Raw genomic sequence first — 19,911 nt, forward strand, 5'->3', positions numbered from 1 at the left:
GACGGAGGACCCTGGTGGGCCACAGTCCATGAGGTCGCTAAGAGTTGGACACGACTGAGCGACTTCACTTTGACTTTTCACTTTCATGCATTGGAGAAGGAAATGGCAACCCACTCCAGTGTTCTTGCCTGGAGAGTCCCAGGGACGGGGGAGCCTGGTGGGCTGCCATCTATGGGGTCACACAGAGTTGGACACGACTGAAGCGACTTAGCAGCAGCAGGAGCAGCCATGGTCCATTAAGATTGTTTGGTGAATTATGAAAATTAACATTTTTTTCCCAACATGCTAAATGTATACTCCTTCTACTTGGGAAGTACAGACTTTTTGTTACACAAGCCAGAGTTCAGAATTTTTTCCTTTGGCACGGGGATTTCTTTGATCAACTTTCATTCTCAGCTCTTTCCAAAATTCTGAAAATCAAAATAGAACAAAAACTCCTTTATTGACATCTCAGATAGTAGCCATCTTTTAGTATATGTCTTCTTGAGAAAAAAATGCTTCAAAAGTAGAAAGTGGGAAAACATGAATGCCAAAAAGTATTATGTCTGAAACAGAAGTTTCTTGTAGCTGCTTTTTTCTTTTATTTGAATTTTTTTTCCCATTTCTCTCTGAAAATAAATGGTTAGAGTGGGAATAGTGTCATTTTATATTTTACATTGGCACTCAGCAACTAATAAATGCAAACAAAAGCATGGTATTTTCCAAATCAGAATGTTACCTACTAATTAAGAAAACTTAAAAGCCAGTGCTCATCTTATTTCAGGAACAAAATGATAATTCAGAATTTTTATCTAGTATTTTATGACTATACATCCAAATGTTGCTCTTTTCATTATTACAGTTAAGGTTTCTTGGTAGTATACTGTAACTCTTGTGAATTTGAAAGAAAATTTTCCATAAGTTCACGGACTCGATTTTATAGGCATTTAACATCTGATCATTACCCTAGGAAGAGAAACAAAAATAATTAAAAGTAAACTGAGAATGAGCTAAGGCATCCAACTGTGCTTAATTCTCAGATCAGAAGGCCAAAAATTAACAGTCACAGAGAAAACCTCCTCTGACATGCATAGCTAGCATACTAATCACTTAACAATGGGTGGGATAAAGATTTTAACCAATAAAAAAGGTATTTGGCATTATTTGGTTTTGTTTGCTTTTTAGCTACTAACTTTTCCAGCAGCAAGTTACTGACACAGAAGGAAACACTAAAATGCAACGAATCATACCTACTCCTTCAGAAATGCCGTGTGTGTCTCATCTTTCTCCAGCTTCCTTGCCTGAAGTTTTCTTTCCAAAAAATGCTTTAATAAATAAAAATGACCTTCACATTTTCCCAAATCATTATACCCAAGATCTATTCAACTGAGTTTGCTTAATGACAGAGATCCTTTCACAGTGCTGTAGAATATAAAGCAACTCAAAATAGAGAAGCGGATCTTCTTAGATTGCAAAAGTCACAGAGCTGTGTCAATGGGTCTCAATGTGAAGTTTTCTGGGCATGCTACCAAAGGTGTTGTAAATTAGTAAGTTCTTATACATAGAAGCATCACAGTGTTTTTCAGGCTTAGTTCAATGAGCAGATTTTCTTTGATGTTCCACATTTTTTTTGGAGGATAAGTTTATCAGCAAAGATCTGGAATTACCACTTGCAGGTCTCGCCACACTTCTTAATCTGTGTTATGGGCAGTCAGATATTCCAGCTCATCCCCTACTACAGGGAGTTGGAAAACTTGGCTCTTCAAACAATCTCTATTTTATGACTTAAGTATTAAGTTTAGAACACTCCCTAGTGTCCCCTTTTGGAAAACGTATAGTAATGATTCAGTGCTACATTTCTCCAAGGTAAATTAAATACCCAGTCTGGTATGTTACATTTGAATAACACCTTGTAAACTAAGGACTGGTTGAACCTTCTGTAAATGAAACTGAGAAAACTGAATAAGGCTCTTCTCTGAGGAATACTAGTATATTATACACTCTATAAAATGTAAGTGCTTCTTATTTCCAGTCAGTTGCTAGCATCCAACAGTGCTTCTGCATTTTCTATCATTTTTAATGTGCAATATGCAAAGGGAGTATCCTGTGAAGAGTTCTGAAAGAAGGAAGGTTCTTGGCTGAGGACTGTATCACTCCAAGCAAAGCTTCCCAAGTCCTTTTGTAAGACCATCCCATCAGCAACATAATCTTCCTTTTTGGAACCAATTATTCAGTAATTTGGAAATTTGTTATGCCTTTAGCCCTTATCTTGAAGCTCTGATTGAGAGGTAAAGTAAGCTAGTGGTTACAATACAGGGCCAGGTATCAATAATCCCAAGAAACGTAATTCACTGTGACTTTACATAGCTTAGTTTCTGGTCCTCTGGTTTCTGCATCAATATGCTATTCCTCGTGAAATGTAATCCCTGTTAATGTTTTGAAAATCCCAAATGAATGAAACAAAGTAAATAAAAAATAGTTTCTATAGTTTGTTCAAACTTTTTTCTGAACTACTGCTTCTATTTCTTATTGGATCCATTTCTTTAATGAAAATTATGCTATAATTTCTCCAGACAGAGTCCAAGTTAACTACCCTGGATGTAAGATACATCCCAAGAAATAAATTACATTTAGGAAACAAACATCACTCTAACAATAACTGATCTAATAACTCTTCATTTCAAATGCTGTATAATGTCATTCCTATTAAATATATATTTATGTATAAATGCATTTATATGTATATACTTTTTCTGAGTCACTTGCTTAATAAATATTTCCCTGGTGAAATACCTAACTAAAATTTCTTACAGTAAATAAACTCAGGAACTAGTTGAATCATGCTTCTTACAGCATTTTAAAACTAAATCTTATCTTCACTTCCTTGTAGTTTATTAGAACACAAAATCTTTGAAATGGAGGGAAAGCACAAGGAAGAATTGGACACCTTAAAGGAAGAGAAAGAGAATCTTCAAGGCTTGGTTACTCGTCAGACGTACATAATCCAGGAACTGGAGAAACAGTTGAACAGAGCCACCACCAATAACAGTGTCCTTCAGAAGCAGCAGCTGGAGCTCATGGACACAGTGCACAACCTCGTCAACCTCTGCACTAAAGAAGGTAGTAAGAATTTCTTCCTTACTTTGGTTATACTAAATATTTTATTCAATACAGAGCAAGTAAATATCCAATATAACTTTCTAAGTTGCATTGATTGCTAGTATAGAAGCAGCAAAAGAACTTTGTTCTTAGAAGCATTTAATGAAGTTTGCACTGACAATTTTCTCATGTTTTTAACTTCAGAGAAATTATTCATAAGCTTGGGTTCATGAATTCACCATATCTTTCTAATTTCTCCTTTTTTATTGGCCTTTTGGCCTTAAATAAAATCTATTAGGTTCTCATAGATAAATATCTAGTACTGTAATGTTAGACACTTAACTATACAGGACAGAATTTAGACTCTATTAAAGATTAGTTCAGAGTGCTGAGAAGAATTTCAGGAGCGTTCCCATTTTAAAACTATTTCTTTTGCAGTGGAGGAGAGGGAAGAGTTACCTGCAGAGACAAAGAGGCAGAGAAGTTCCTAATAACTGTTATGAAAGAGGAGGAATATTTGTTATTAAAAACCTGTTTTAGGATTATTCATGTGGCCCTGTATGGAGAAGACCTAACAAGGGCATATGAGCAAACTTATTCTGGGCTATCTTCATGATAGTGAAAGTATAAACTTTTAATACCCACCAGAATATCTGGAGCCATTTAGCCATTGGAAATATTGTAGGCCTGTGTCTCTTTAGAAGACATCCATCCATCTGTCCACCTGCCCACCCATCAGTTATTGAAAAAATGTCTCTGTGTACACCTGTTCACTTCAAGCAGAACCTCACTTGAGCCACAGGAGAACGCTTCAAAGTTTGGAGTTTCTATAGTTCTGCTCACTAATCAGTCTTTCTATGAGTGAACATGGACAAGAAAACACCACTTATATCTGAAGGTCATGGTTATCATTAAGCTGTCGCTTATGTGATCATTCATGTAACGGTTCAGTGTTCATATGTAATGTACATAATTGGAGGCTCCTTTAATTTAACAGTGGACTTGAGCTATATTAAAAATAGCTCAGTTCCATAGTCTCATGTATACATATGAATACAGAGGATAACTCCATTTTAAGTGATCTTGTTTTAAAGACATTTAGCATTTCTCTATTACACTCCATTACCTTCGGTTCTATCTCCTTTAGATAGTCTAAACAAGTCCTTAATATACTTTTTGAAGAATATTTTTTAAACAGTGAGTTCCCAGGGCTCCGTTTGTGTGTGCTCAGAAATGTGATTGAGAAGGAAAAAACCTGCTAATCAGTCAGAGCCTGCCAAAACCTTGAGTTAGAGTCCACTGGAAGGAAAACATGATAGAATTTTGCCAGAGAATTTTAATAGAGCTCATGAGTATTTAGAAATTAAGTATTAATATGAGACATATCTATTCTCATATTGAACTGAATACATTAGGGGAAAAATTGGAAACATATTTTTCTTATCATCCTGAGACGTAATGCACATGGAGTTGAGTAGTTCTTTTTTTTTTATTAATGATGTTAGAAATATCAAGCCTTGGTGATTCTCACAAAGCTCATATGTCTGCCTACTTATCATAATTTCACTTCTTTTCTGAGTACTTGTCCAATAAATATGTCTTTAAACTTTTTCAGGCAGGAGGGTGACTTCAAAATTAAAATTCCTGGCTAGTTTTGGTCTTTGGGTGCAACATCAGGAATCAAACATCTGTTCAAGAAATGTAATTTATTGAACAATAACAATGGCACTCCTGATGGATGCTACCCACAACATCACTCAGTGTATGAGAAAAGTAACTATGCCTATTCTATTATAACTATGCCTATTCTATTATAGAGCACATCCAAAAAGTAATTGGAAAAGGAAGTGGCAACCCACACCAATGTTCTTGCCTGGGAAATCCCATGGACGGAGGAATCTGGCGGGTTACAGATCATGAGACAGAGTCGGATAGAACTGAGTGACTAACACTACAGAGGGAGATGGAAATTGTCTAATACTTCATACCTCTAGACATTTATTTTCTTTTTAATGATAAAATTATAAAACAAATCCTATTTAACTATATTTTATAATCCAACTTTCTCACACACACAATGTAAGCATATTAAGCTATTATCCAATGGATTCTATGCTCTCATAGTGTGTGAAAGTCACTCAGTCATGTCTGACTCTTTGCGACCCCATGGACTGTCCATGGAATTCTCTAGGCCAGAATACTGGAGTGGGTAGACTTTCCATTCTCCAGGGGATCTTCCCAACCCAGGAATCAAACCCAGGTCTCCCTCATTGCAGGCAGATTCTTTACCAGCTAGCCACAAGGGAAGCCCAAATAGTGAAAGTGAAAGTTGCTCAGTCGTGTTTGACTCTTTGTGATCCCATGGACTACACAGTCCATGTAATTCTCTAGGCCAGAATACTGGAGTGGGTAGTCTTTCCCTTCTCCAGAGGATCTTCCCAACCCAGGTATCGAACCCAGGTCTCCTGCATTGCAGGTGGATTCTTTACCAGCTGAGCCATAAGGGAAGCACAAGAACACTGGAGTGGGTAGCCTATCCCTTCTCCAGGGGATCTTCCCAACCCAGAAATTGAACCAGCATTTCCTGCATTGCAGGTGGATTCTTTACCAACTGAGCTATCAGGGAAGCCCATGCTCTCATAACCATAGATTTTATTTGTTTCTTATTATACTTTTTTTTTTCTCTCTAATCCCACAGTTAAGTATTCTACTAAGTATTTGGTGATTTAAGAATTCATGAGACACAAAAATGGAATGTGTTTCTCACTAAGTTTTCTACAAAGATTTCACTTCATTTTCACTGGCACCATAGCATTTGGTTACAGTGAATTTAAAACTTTAAATGACTAATTGCATAATACTAGATTAAATGCATGTTGCTAAATTGCTTCAATCGTGTCCGACTCTTTGCAACCCTGTGGGCTCCTCTGTCCATGGGATTCTCTGGACATTGGAGGGGTTGCCATACCCTCCTCCAGGGAATCTTCCTAACCCAGGGATCGAACCAATGTATCCTGCATTACAGGCAGATACTTTACCATCTGAACCACCAGGGAAGTCCACTAGATTAAATATCAGTTACTGAAACAAACTTATTTCATTCTAATTTCAAAATACATGAGTAAAATCTTTTCCTTCTTAAGACCAAAAATTCATTTATCAAGTAAATTTGTTATTTATCAAAGATTATACATAAATGTTCTCTCATTAAAAATAAATATATGTAAATAAGCCTAAATCAATATATTACAATAAATGTACCACTTTTCTAAAATGTATATTTCAAAAAAAAATGCAAAGAATAGTCTTCTGAGTTTCAAAAAATCTGTGTCATAATCCAAAAAGGCAAAAATTTTAATTGACCTAAGGTTCTTCTCACTCTAACTTGACTAAGTCAGTCATATGGATACAGCCTGAATAGAATACTACAAAACAGAAGAAAAAATTTCTACTGAGTTTTTTTCTGTCATTGGCAACTAATTTAATCTTTATGAAGCGTTTAATCATTTATAGGGGTTTCCCCAGTGGCACAGTGGTAAAGAATTCACCTGCAATGCAGGAGAAGCAGGAGACACAGGTTCAATCCCCACGTAGGGAATATCCCCTGGAGGAGGAAATGGCAGCCCACCTCAGTATTCTTGCGGGGAAAATCCCATAACAGATGAGTCTAGCGGGCTACAATCATGGGGAGGCAAAGAGTCGGATAGGACTGAGCTTGCTAATCATTTCTTATGTAGGATAATTATATCTACTTCACAATGATAGTGAGAACATTAGATACTTCATATTAAAACAAAAGTATGGGACATATTTGATTCATTAAACTTTAGTTCCTTCCTTTTCCTCCAAGTGACAAAATTCAGCTAAATGCAAATTTATTAAGTGCTAGTTATAAGTAAAATTTCTTTCACAGAAAATGTCTGAATACAGTGTTCTAGAGTGTCTGACTGTTGACAGTCATCCAAGTCCCTTCTTTTTAACTTGTTTCCAAATCACTAAAATGGAATCATGATATTCAATTCCTGGTGAGTAAGAATTAACAGAGATTTGTATAAAACTCATAGCATCAAGTGTTATGTAGTATTTTTTTTTTTCACTTTCACTTTTCATACTAAACCACTTAAGGTCATTTTCTAAAATAGTTTAGCAAACTTTCCTCTTGTCTTAACAGGCAATAGCAGTATCTTAGGCAAATAGTCATTGCAAACTGAATTGTGTCTGTTTTTTAAGACTTCTGGGTAACACACTTATTTTTGTCTAATCTTTGTCTGCAAACACTTGGTTGCATTTATTCTTAGAATTACCACTGAAGAAATAGTACTCTCAATGTTATCATAGTGTCAAACCTTAGCTGACTGCTTCAGGTTTTTGGCAATTCAAGTTATTCTGGGAATTAAACAGTTCACATTGATAACAGCATGGAAGCAAGGTTTAGAATTCTTTGGGGGAGGATAATCAGGTACTGTGACTGTCAACATCCAGCAGTCATCTCTGTTGAGAGGTGATTGAAGCATCATCACGTACCTTGGACACACACAAGACAAACATGATATTATGTGACCAAGAATTTAATTATTAACAAACCATAAAATATAGGAAAGAGAAATACAGAAAATAGTATTTAGGCTCCATTGTAAAATTACACTGACTGATTTTCTTACTGTCGAAATCAGTTTAGAACATACTCCTGTGATACCAAGATATGATTTATAAACTTGTCATTCATTCATTAAATAGTTATACAGTAACTATTTTGCTTCAGATTCTCTTCTGAGAATAAAGATATCCATCTATTTTTATTTAACAAATATTTGCTGAGTTCCTATAATATGCCAGGTACTATTCAGACCACTAGGGAGAGAGAAAAGTATACTGTCTGTGGCTTCAAGAAAACTAGAATTTGGTAGGGAAAGAGAGGTAAACAGACAATTGTATTTCATAAATATTTGCTAGACGTGAGGCCAGGGTGCCAGGGGACTAGTGAAACACACAGGAAGAATACTAGAATCATGACAGAGACAGAGGAATGAGGGCAGAATCCAGCATCTGCAGAGTCTTCTTAAGTAAGGCTTTTGTTGAATCCTTATTATGATTCAGGCATTGATTAAGCTTTATGTGTTTTAACTTAGTCCTCACAGTAACAGTATAAGGGAACTAATGTGGTTAGCCCCATTTTATAAATTCCACAAGCTATCAGTAATTTGCCTAAGGCTGCATAGCTGGAAAAGGTCAATCCAGGAATAAAACATAGGCAGGATGGTTCTGATGAGGAGACAGTGACTAAGTCTTCAAAATGAAGAAGACCGAGGGTACTCCAGAGAGCATAAACAACATGTATATTTGCCAGGAGTCATCAAAATGGGTGGGGGGTGTACACCTAAATGTACAACCTATTTCTCAGAATTGAAGGCAGGAGAACAATGAAAGATGAAGTTAGAAAGGTAAACAGAAGGAGATCAAAATAGCTGTGTGTGTTTTTTTTTTCCTTGAAAGCAATAAGAAGTCATTGTCAGTATATAAGGACAATAATGACATTATCATTTTAGAAAAATTACCCCAAGTCACAGTATAGGAACAACACATTGTTAAGTTGACAAGTCTGGAAGCAGAGGGGCCAGATGGATGCTTTGCCATTTATTAAAATATTAACAAATACTTAAGAGAGTATGAGCCAGTCTTCTTAGCCCCTTGCATATATTAACTCATTTAATTCTGACAACAACTCTGTAAACGAAGTGCTCTTATTAACCTTATCTGACGGACAAAGAAATTAAGCATATAAAGGTAAATAATTTTTAAATATTACACTGCTAGCAAGTGAGAAGGCTGAGATTTGAACCCACAGTCTAGATCTTGATTCTGTACGTTATCCACTATACTATGATTGAGAGAAAAGGTATATTGATGGTTTTCATCAGGTTCTCAAAAGGATCTTCTGGGAGAGAAATAATGAGGTCAGGATCAAACCAGGGCAAATGGAAAGGCAACTAGAGGGAAATTTTGTGAACAAAGAGTTAGAATCAACAAGAGATAACCACTTATTTAGAAGTAAACTCAAATATATTAGAAATTCTGGGTTGACTAATTTTGATATTTCTTAAAATCTGCAACATGAGAAAAGAAACAGGCTTAGGAGGCAAGATTTAGTTTGAGCATATGGACAGAGGTGACTACGGAAGGCAGGGGAATGAGTCTGGAGTTCAGTAGTGAAATCCTGAGGACCATATAGATTGATGTGTCCTCAGAGGAGACAGTTGGTAAAGCCATGCTGTTCAGTGGACTCACTGAACGTGTGTATAAAGCAATGACAAAACCATTTGGGGGTTATAAATCCATTCAAGAATCTGATAAAAACTAGTCTACCATTACTTAGTGCAACTACTTGGCACAAATCTGTGTACGATTTCAGGGGATAAACAGAGTGAATTACAGAAATCCATAAAATACAGAAATTACATAATATGAACTCCTTTTAAAATATTAAGAATGTGAATCAAATACAGAAAGTTGGGAGTTCTTTGAGGGACAGATAAAGGAGACCAAAATAGCAGTTATAAGCAGAGAGAAAAGACTGTTATGTAGGGTCTATTTTAGTGGCAAAAAAGCAGAAAGTTCAAACAAACAAACAGACTGAACTTTGAAACTGGGATGTCACCTTCCATAGGGAGAGTCTGAATGAACTGTAGAGCTCAACTGCATAGACTGCAGGCTAAAATGATAAGATGAATTAAAAGCAGAAACTGTTGTCTCGTGCTCATGCTCAGTTGCTTCAGTCAGGTCCCACTCTTAGTGACCCTGTGGGCTTAGCTCACCAGGTTCCTCTGTCCATGGGATTCTCCAGGCAAGAATACTGGAGTGGTTTGCCATTTCCTCCTCCAGGGGATCTTCCCAACCTAGGGATAGAACCCACATCTCCTGTGGCTCCTGCATTGCAGGCAGATTCTTTACCACTGAGCCATGAGGGAAGCCCCAAATAGTACTGGAGTGGATTGCCATTTCCTTCTCTAAAATGTTGTCCACCCCCATCCAAATGTTGAATGTGAAAGGGTGGATAGCAGTTTCAGGTAGAGAAGCACTCAGGGTAGAGAGGAATAAAAAGAAACTTAAAAATAAATACCAAGAGACAAGAGCATATTTATATGCTTAGCTCCTTAATATGAAGTATAAAAATTTCAAATCATAAGAAGCTTCTCCTGAAGTTTATTTTAAAAGTTTCTTTCATATAATCTGAAAGAGATAATGACTGATACTACAAATTTTTAAGCGATCTCAATTATTTGGTTTAATGTGTCTTTCCCAGGGGCTGATTGCAATGGTACGGAACGTTTGATCATTATTTTCAGGCTTCTGGCCTTCTGAAAAGGGGAAATGAGGCATTTGCTTCCTTTGCAGTGCTGAGGGGACATTTGGCTCTGTTCTCAGAATAATTCTACCATCTGAAAAGAATTTACCTCCCGTGCAGTGTCTATTGAGTTTGTGAAGTAAATCATTCAGTCAAGGGATGAGACAGCTTGAACTCCTGCAAGTCCCTTGAGTTAAGAACAACTCTTAAAAACATCACAAGCGATGGGAGGAAATTAAAACTTTTTGAATGTCACTCATATAAACATTTATAAAAAATAGAAAATATCATTTTTATTGACTTAGTAAAATATTTGGTTTCTCGTTGACTACTTGTAATGCACAATTTAACATTAGGTAGAAAGAGAAAGAAAAATACAGGAAGTCATCTGCTGAACACTACAGTGAGCGCTTGTTTCCATTTAATGAGGGGAATGCTTTATCTTGACAGAAAATTACATGTCAAACATTTACAATTTCCTTAAAATGAACCACACTTCTAGCACTTCCTTTCACAAAACCTAATGGCTTAAGGGGAAAGTGACTATTTATTTTTGGAAATGGTATGTTTCTCCTTTTTGGTGGAGCATGTTATCAGCCTTCTGAAAAGTCATAATTTCTGTTAAAAAAAATTGTGTGAATAGAAGATAGCCAAAATAATGATAACAGAATAAGAAATAATACAGTCCTTGACCTCTCCCATGAACTATTACTAAATCACATCTTTTGGGGGAAATTTGAAATTTTGTGGTTAATTCTCTTTTGGAATTACAGTTTCAGTTTCAGAAAACAAACTCTCTAAAATGCAGAGGGGTATCCCTTAACTCCAGCTGGGCCTGGAAGTTACCAGGGTGAAAGGCCATGAAAAAAGTGTTGCCTTGATGTTCTAACATTGCTATGAACAAACTCCATTCCGTCTTCTCTTGTACTTTAATGACCTGGTTGGCTAAAACAAAGAAGCACAAAATATTTTTAATAGAATTTTAACTAAATCATTTCCCTGGGTTCATCCATACTGAAGTCAAATTCAAGTTTTTTCCCTAAAGTCCAGGGACAAAATGGGTCAGTGGATACCAGTTACAAATAAGCTATGGTACTTTATACTAAGCCAAATAGCACCTATAATAACTCAGAAAGTAAGGAAAAATATTCTGTTAACATCATTCAGTATGCATGCATCACAGCAACCATAGAATGAAACCTTTATCAAAAAATCTCATATGCTTTGCATAGGTGCTAAGTCGCTTCAGTCGTGTCTGACTCTTTTCAAACCTTGGACTATAGTCTGTCAGTCTCCTCTGTCCATGGGATGGTCCAGGCAAGAATACTGGAGTGGGTTCCCATTCCCTACTCCTGGGGATCTTTGTTCCAAACCCTCAGCGGTTCTTACATCTCCTGAATTGGCAGGCAGGTTCTTTACCACTAACACCACTGGGGAAGCCACTTATGCTTTAAGAAGGGAGACAAAATAAACCTTGAAAAATGTTGCAACTAAACAGTTAGGTTTCAGTTCAGTTCAGTTCAGTCGCTCAGTTGTGTCTGACTCTTTGCGACCCCATGAATCACAGCACTCCAGGCCTCCCTGTCCATCACAAACTCCGGAGTTCACTCAGACTCACGTCCACCGAGTCAGTGATGCCATCCAGCCATCTCAGCCTCTGTCGTCCCCTTCTCCTCCTGCCCCCAATCCCTCCCAGCATCAGAGTCTTTTCCAATAAGTCAACTCTTCGCATGAAGTGGCCAAAGTACTGGAGTTTCAGCTTCAGCATCATTCCCGCCAAAGAAATCCCAGGGCTGATCTCCTTCAGAATGGACTGGCTGGATCTCCTTGCAGTCCAAGGGACCCTCAAGAGTCTTCTCCAACACCACAGTTCAAAAGCATCAATTCTTTGGTGCTCAGCCTTCTTCACAGTCCAACTCTCACATCCATACATGACCACAGGAAAAACCATAGCCTTGACTAGACGAACCTTTGTTGGCAAAGTAATGTCTCTGCTTTTCAATATGCTATCTAGGTTGGTCATAACTTTCCTTCTAAGGGGTAAGCGTCTTTTAATTTCATGGCTGCAGTCACCATCTGCAGTGATTTTGGAGCCCAGAAAAATAAAGTCTGACACTGTTGCCACTGTTTCCCCATCTATTTCCCATGAAGTGATGGGACCAGATGCCATGATCTTCGTTTTCTGAATGTTGAGCTTTAAGCCAACTTTTTCACTCTCCACTTTCACTTTCATCAAGAGGCTTTTGAGTTCCTCTTCACTTTCTGCCATAAGGGTGGTGTCATCTGCATATCTGAGGTTATTGATATTTCAGTTTGGTTTATCTATAAACAAAATATTGATTTTTTTTTGTTAGCAGAAGATTTTTCTAAAAGTCAAGTGCAAAGAAACTTTAATTTGTTGTTGTTGTTCAGTCGCTCAGTCGTGTCTGACTCTTTGTGACCCCACGGACTGCGGCTTGCCCGGCTTCCCGTCCTTCACCATCTCGCAGAGCCTGCTCAAACCCATATCCATTGAGTCGGTAATGCAATCCAACTGTCTCATCCTCTGTCATCCCATGTATATCATGGCTTGTAAAGTAGTACTCAAGTGTATCTCACAACAAGACTCAAAGTGACACAACTCTGGTGTCAGCCTTTGTTTATTTAAAACTTCAAAGTGACAGGCTTTGGGGTTTTTGTTGTTGTCAATTTTCATAAGCATGTGGCAACTGCTCTCTATGTTTACAGCATTGCCCAAGCACTTTCATTCCATTTCTAATGGCTTTTGCTGAAATTATTTGTCTACTCAAAGCACAAAAGATGCCCTTTAAGTCTTCCCACATGCGTGAGGAATGTTTTGTTGAAAATCAATATATTCCAGCCAGACTGAAAACATTACATGGGAAATTAACACACATGAAACACCTGAGATATATTTGTTAATGAAATGACCTTCTGAACAAATAACAAGGATCCTGTAGCACTCGTAACTGCCCATCAGGGTGCCTAAAGGGAAAACACAGGAATGAATTTTATAAAAAATGGATGCTCATTTGATTAAACAAAGATTGTGTGTAAATCCATTTTCAACTTTTAGTAATTTTTTTATTCTTAGTTGCTCTAAGTGTAATATGCATTGGATATACATTGAGTCACTTCACATTAGCAGTGTTCAAAAATTTATTTAAATATACTAATCAAATTAAAATAATATTATATAGAATTACTTCACATTTCGTTATTCCATACTGAAAAAAGCACCATAAAATTAGCAATCCATCTGTGACATAAGGTACTATGCATGTCCACATGGATTTAATCTTTTCTGTACATTATGCATGTCTCAATATTATTAAAATGTATATATTTACCTACAGTTATATATAATGAGTAATATATTGTTAAATGGAGAAGGAAGTGGCAACCCACTCCAGTATTCTTGCCTAGAGAATCCCGTGGACAGAGGAGCCTGGTGGGCTGCTGTCCATGGGGTTGCACAGAGTTGGATGTGACTGAAGTGACTTAGCATGCATGCATGTATTGGAGAAGAACCTGGCAACCCACTCCAGTATTCTTGCCTAGAGAATCCCAGGGACGGAGGAGCTTGGTGGGCTGCCATCTCTGGTGTCACACAGAGTTGGACACGACTGAATCAACTTAGCATCAGCAGCAGCAGCAATATATTCTTAAATAATGTGTCTCTTTAAGTAATAAAATTTTAAGAAAATTTTAAAATATTATGATGGCAAATTTTGTGCAATATTTTCATCCTCTTCTCTGTTTTTCCTGTAATAATACTAAATAAAATGAAGGCTTTTTAAAATAATTTAATTATCATCAGCATATAATTTGTACCATATTACTATGATGCCTTTTTAAATGTATATAATTTATCCCTTGTATTATATACTGCCTAAACTATAATCATTTCTTATTTTTGCCTACTTTAGAAAATTGATATTGTTTCCTCATAAGAACAAAAAGAACTTTGAATTATCAATTTTATCATTGTTCCTTGGCCTAATTCTAGAAGATGAGCACAAACACACACACATGCCCATTCTCAACTTCCCAACCAGCCTTCCTCTAAACTTGTAGCTTCTAGCAAATGGTCCATAGACTGGAGGATCAAGTAATTAGGCTTTATAATGTGTAAGACTAATGGGGAAAAATCCTGATCAGCATGACTTGTAGGGTACGGACATTATTACATTCAGTATGGCTGCTCAGGGACCTCTTACTTCCTAATCCTCTGCTTTTGAAGTTGAGGGCCATCACTGCTTCACATTTCTGCTGAGAGCTCCCCTCTCACAGAAAGTTCTGCTACCTATACCTCTCTTCTATCTTGATCTCAACATATCTTCATCTTCTTTCTTGTCATTTCTGCATCCTGTCATTCTTTCCGTATTTCCTGCTTCCATGAGATGAGCTTGTACCCATTCATAATTAAGGCATGTGCTTATTCATGACCCACCTAAGACCTAGGTGGGACCTTTGCAGTTAAGATACGTATTGCTGGGTAAGCACCCTGTGACAAATGATGTATTAGAGTTCTATCTGAGTCTGAGATTACTTTAGAAGTCAGTAAGAAGTAGTTAAGATTTTTGGCTTTACAGTTAAAGACTTACACTACTTACAAGTTTTGGCGAGGTTAGCATCTCAAAACCTCAGTTTTCTCATATATAAAATGACATGTTAATAAATCCATCTCATAAGATGTTTATGAGTATGAAAAGAAACATATAAAGCATACTTAGTGCAAGAAATTCAGAGTTAAGCACATAGTATCAAAGCTGATTGATTTGATCACAATTATTAAAGTTCCACCAAGATGATAGTTAAGATTTTATACATTATCTACAAAATATATACATGTAAAGAAGTGAGAGTAAAAACAGTTTTTTTAAATAAAAATTTAATTAAAATTATCATGCAGCAAGTAAAAAATATTCAAATGTTCCCTTATACCACAGTTAACAGACCGTGAGTAAAAGGAGTAGTAGATTCTCCAAAAGGAAGCCTTTAGCTACTTAACTGAAGACTTCAAAGTATTTATAAATGTATGCTTGTTATTTTGTGACATAGCAATTTATATTACATATGTATTAGACTGCTGCTACTGCTACTGCTAAGTCGCTTCAGTTGTGTCAGACTCTGTGCGACCCCATAGACGGCAGCCCACCAGGCTCCCCCGTCCCTGGGATTCTCCAGGCAAGAACACTGGAGTGGGTTGCCATTTCCTTCTCCAATGTATTAGACTAACCATAGGTAATTGCATTTTTGTAGGTTGAAAACAATCATGTAGATATCAACCCACAAATATTAGGTTCATATGCATATATATTTTATGAAATAAGACCAATTTTGAAGCTTTTAATTTATAAGCTTAACAATCTTATGTGTTTATATAGCTATACACATGTGATGTATATTTATGAAATCATTGGGAAGTCATCCTCACCCACCCACAAAATATTGAAATATTGAATATTGCCTACAAACCTTTAAAAAATGTCTACACCCTTGAATTTTAAAATATTGCCTTCTCCCACTTCTCAAAGTCCTTTCAAATTAATTAGGATATCAGGGAATTTCTTCAGATGGCTTTTCCACAAAATGCCCCCACACCTGAAGAGTAAAGAATCTAATCAGTCTTGCTTGTTTGCACCTTGCCAAACTGCCAAAGAAGCAGTTTTACTCATTGTATGTTCAGTTACCTTCAATGACCTGTTGTGTTGAAAATCACAGGCTAAAGGTCAGTTCCTAGTACTACCATCTCTTTAATGCTAATAGCCAAAAATGTACCACAAGGAATATCCTTAAACCAATAATGTGATCTACATACATTCTGATGTTTTCTAAATACTAGAGAGATATGAATAACTAGCCACATGTAAGATTTTAAAAGAATAGTTGAAGAATTGATCCCTTTATAGCAACTTAGAAAATAAGTAGGATCAAGGGCTCCTGTTTTTGATATTGTCTCTGGTAGCAAGGCTAATTAATTGTCTTCTGTGTTCTCTGCTAGGTTTTTTGAGACTCAGAATTACCAGTTCCACATTCCAGGAAGTTTTCTCTTGAGGGTTCATCTGAATTGAAGTGACCCTCTGCCTTAGCTTTCACACTTCTTCCTTGAAATTGGCCTGGTGGCAGACATGCCATCTGATTGAAATTGGTTGAGCAAATGAAAGGGAAGGACCAGATAAAGTTAACAGCTGCTAGAGTCAGTGTCTCATATTGCTTATTGACTCAGTGTTGGCTGGTGAAAGACAGACATGCACCTGCTTGTGTCTCTGTTAAATCACAGAGATTTGGTTGTATAGATAAGGAATGAATAATGATTCCTTTGTCAGGCTTTTCTAGATTTATTTACTGATATTGGTATGGGTAAAGCTCTTAAATTTTAGTTCAGAGAGCTTTTTTACATGTTTTAGTCATTCAGATGTTATCTCTTCTGAACAGCCTTCCCCAAGTCTACTTGTCAGAAATAGCCTGTAGTCTCTGTGCCTACTGTCAATGCACTTGATGCTTACCTGCAAAACAGTAATTGTGTGCATTATCTGTGTTTGGTATTATATTTGAACTGGTAACATTAGACTGAGAAGCTGTTTCTAGCCATCTTGTAACCAGGTAGAGAGCCAACAACAAATCAAGAAAAAGATAAGGAAACCAGTTCTTGATCACACTGAAACCTGATCATGCTTTCCCTAAAGCTCTGTCCTAGATTGTTCAGTTACATGATTCAGTAAATTATCTTTTTACTTAAGCAAGCTTGAGTTGGGTTTTCCGTATCGTGGAGGATACTACCCATGGTTATAGCTATTTTGAGATATCATGGAAGACCTACAAATGGGTCTTCCTCTCATCAGACAGTGATCACATTAAGGGCAGGTTGTGGTTTTCTTATGTCTATATCGCCATTGTCTAGAAAAAGTCATGCAAATAGCAGATGTTTAATCAGTATTTACTGAAACTGTCAATATAGGATGGGTTAAACTAAGAAGGAATAACACGCAGTCTTTTTATTTGAGAAACCAATTTAAAAACCTCAGTCTACTTGTCTTGTATTTGTTGTTGTTTAGTTGCTAAGTCATGTCCTAGTCTTTTGCAATCCCATTAACTGTAGCCTGCCAGGCCTGGGATTTCCCGGGCAAGAATACCCAGGGATTGAACATGTGTCTCCTGAATTGGCAGGCAGATTCTTTACCACTGAGCCACTTGGGAAGCCCATTTTATGTTTAGGCTTTTAGTAATTTTTAATGATGACAACAGAGGGAAGATAGTGGGATCAATAAGAGAAGAAGAGAACATCGGTTTTGGAGAAAATATTAGGTGACATTAAACAAATGAAGTTGGAGTAGCATTAGGAACTGCTCAGTGTAGAAATGTGAATCTGGAAGTCATGAGGGCCGCAAACACAGTGTCAGAAATGCTTGTATCTTACAAATCTGTGTAAAAGTCTGAAGCCATGGAAGATGGTTTGCAAAAAGAGCAAATTAAAAAGGAACAGAGATCCAAGAATAGAATGTTGGGGAACATCTATTGGTAGGTGAAGAGAGGAACAGAACCCAATGAAGAGGAAAGAGAAAGGACAACTAGAGAAATAGAAAAAGGGACTAAGAGAGTCAACAAAAAAGGCAAGGGGAAAGATAGGCAAAGGAGACTTATTTCAAATGTCTTAAATCTTCATGGCAAAGCATTAAAAAAGTCACATATAAATAGTGAGAGAAGACAGGAGTAAGATTTAGTCTTGAAAAAAGTACAAAGATTTGAAATTCACTTTTCAAGAAATGTAATAGAAAAAATGTCTGTTAGAAATGACCAAGGTTTTGGCTGAGCAGCATAGAGAACACAGCTGAGGTTAGAAAGCATGCGTTTGAATGGCATTAAACAGCTTCACTTTAGTGTTTGCAATCTAGAAGTGGAGGTGAGAACTTGAATAAACATCCTCCCTGGGGTCAGGATTTACCCATACAAGGTAGGGCTACTGGCTGAAAGGACAGTGGAAGGAAAGCACTAGCAGTTCCACCTGAACCGTTCCCTCATGTCTCACTCTCAGCCTGAATATAGGAAGAAAGAAAAAGGAGGTTAGGAGGAGGCAGATAGTAACAGTGGGGATCTAGACCCTAAAAAGAAAGACAAACTCATTAAGAATTAAAGAATGGGAGAAGAAATACAAGAGTATGTGGTCAAAGAAGGAACTTTCAGAGGTAAAAATCATTTTTAAAAAAATGTATGCTTTAAACCAGTGTATTATTATAACAAGTTAAACTACGTTTTCAGAAATTAAAACACCATATCATATGTCCAGATCACCCCTCCCTGCTCTGTCCAGCTGATGCTTCTTTTATCTTCTTCCATCAGGTTTTTCATGTTTGTCTCTTGCCATTTATCTTATATTCCTCCAGGCATTATCTTCCATCTTATTGAATCTCAAGACCTCCTACAAAAATTTATCCTTGTTTCTGATCATTTATCCTGTTCAGTTAATTCATCTTTGTTATGGTCTTTCTATGTTTTAAAATGTTTACTATCTCTAGTTTTACAATATCTGATAATAACATTAAATTTTGTATTCTCCAATATTTGACAAAGAAAATAGTCATGAAAATTGGAGTTATAAGATTAAAATTTCTACAAGCAGCATCAGATCAAATCAGATCAGTCGCTCAGTCATGTCCGACTCTTTGCGACCCCATGAATCACAGCACGCCAGGCCTCCCTGTCCATCACCAACTCCCGAAGTTCACTCAGACTCACGTCCATCGAGTCAGTGATGCCATCCAGCCATCTCATTCTCTGTCATCCCCTTCTCCTCCTGCCCCCAATCCTTCCCAGCATCAGAGTCTTTTCCAGTGAGTCAACTCTCCGCATGAGGTGGCCAAAGTACTGGAATTTCAGCTTTAGCATCATTCCTTCCAAAGAAATCCCAGGGCTGATCTCCTTCAGAATGTACTGGTTGGATCTCCTTGCAGTCCAAGGGACTCTCAAGAGTCTTCTCCAACACCACAGTTCAAAAGCATCAGTTCTTCAGCGCTCAGCCTTCTTCACAGTCCAACTCTCACATCCATACATGACCACAGGGAAAACCATAGCCTTGACTAGACGAACCTTTGTCAGCCAAGTAATGTCTCTGCTTTTGAATATGCTATCTAGGTTGGTCATAACTTTCTTTCCAAGGAGTAAGCGTCTTTTAATTTCATGGCTGCAGTCACCATCTGTAGTGATTTTGGAGCCTAGAAAAACACGCAGCATATTGGTATACATATCATATATCATTTCATCTGAAATAATTTTTAATTCTTAATAGATAAAGCTCACATTATATAGCAAGATTGGGCTTTCCTGGTGGCTCAGACAGTAAAGGATCTGCCTGCAATGCAGGAGACCTGGGTTCAGTCCTTGGGTTGGGAAGATCCCCTGGAGAAGGGCATGGCAGTCACTCCAGGATTCTTGCCTGGAGAATCCCCATGGACAGAGGAGCCTAGTGGGCTACAGTCCATGTGGTTGCA

The 19,911-nt window shown here is 37.2% G+C and overlaps 1 protein-coding gene across 3 annotated transcripts in view; it reads left to right on the forward strand.

The window, feature by feature from the left end:
• The window catches only part of ANGPT1 (angiopoietin 1), a 471,938-nt gene that overhangs the window by 385,128 nt on the left and 66,899 nt on the right, over positions 1-19,911 (forward strand). For all 3 annotated transcript variants that reach the window (XM_059893126.1, XM_059893127.1, NM_001076797.1), the window contains 1 exon segment: positions 2,870-3,099. In XM_059893126.1, coding sequence (XP_059749109.1) covers positions 2,870-3,099 — 230 coding nt within the window.

This window comes from Bos taurus, chromosome 14, assembly GCF_002263795.3.
Source record: "Bos taurus isolate L1 Dominette 01449 registration number 42190680 breed Hereford chromosome 14, ARS-UCD2.0, whole genome shotgun sequence".
Classification (NCBI taxonomy): domain Eukaryota; kingdom Metazoa; phylum Chordata; class Mammalia; order Artiodactyla; family Bovidae; genus Bos; species Bos taurus.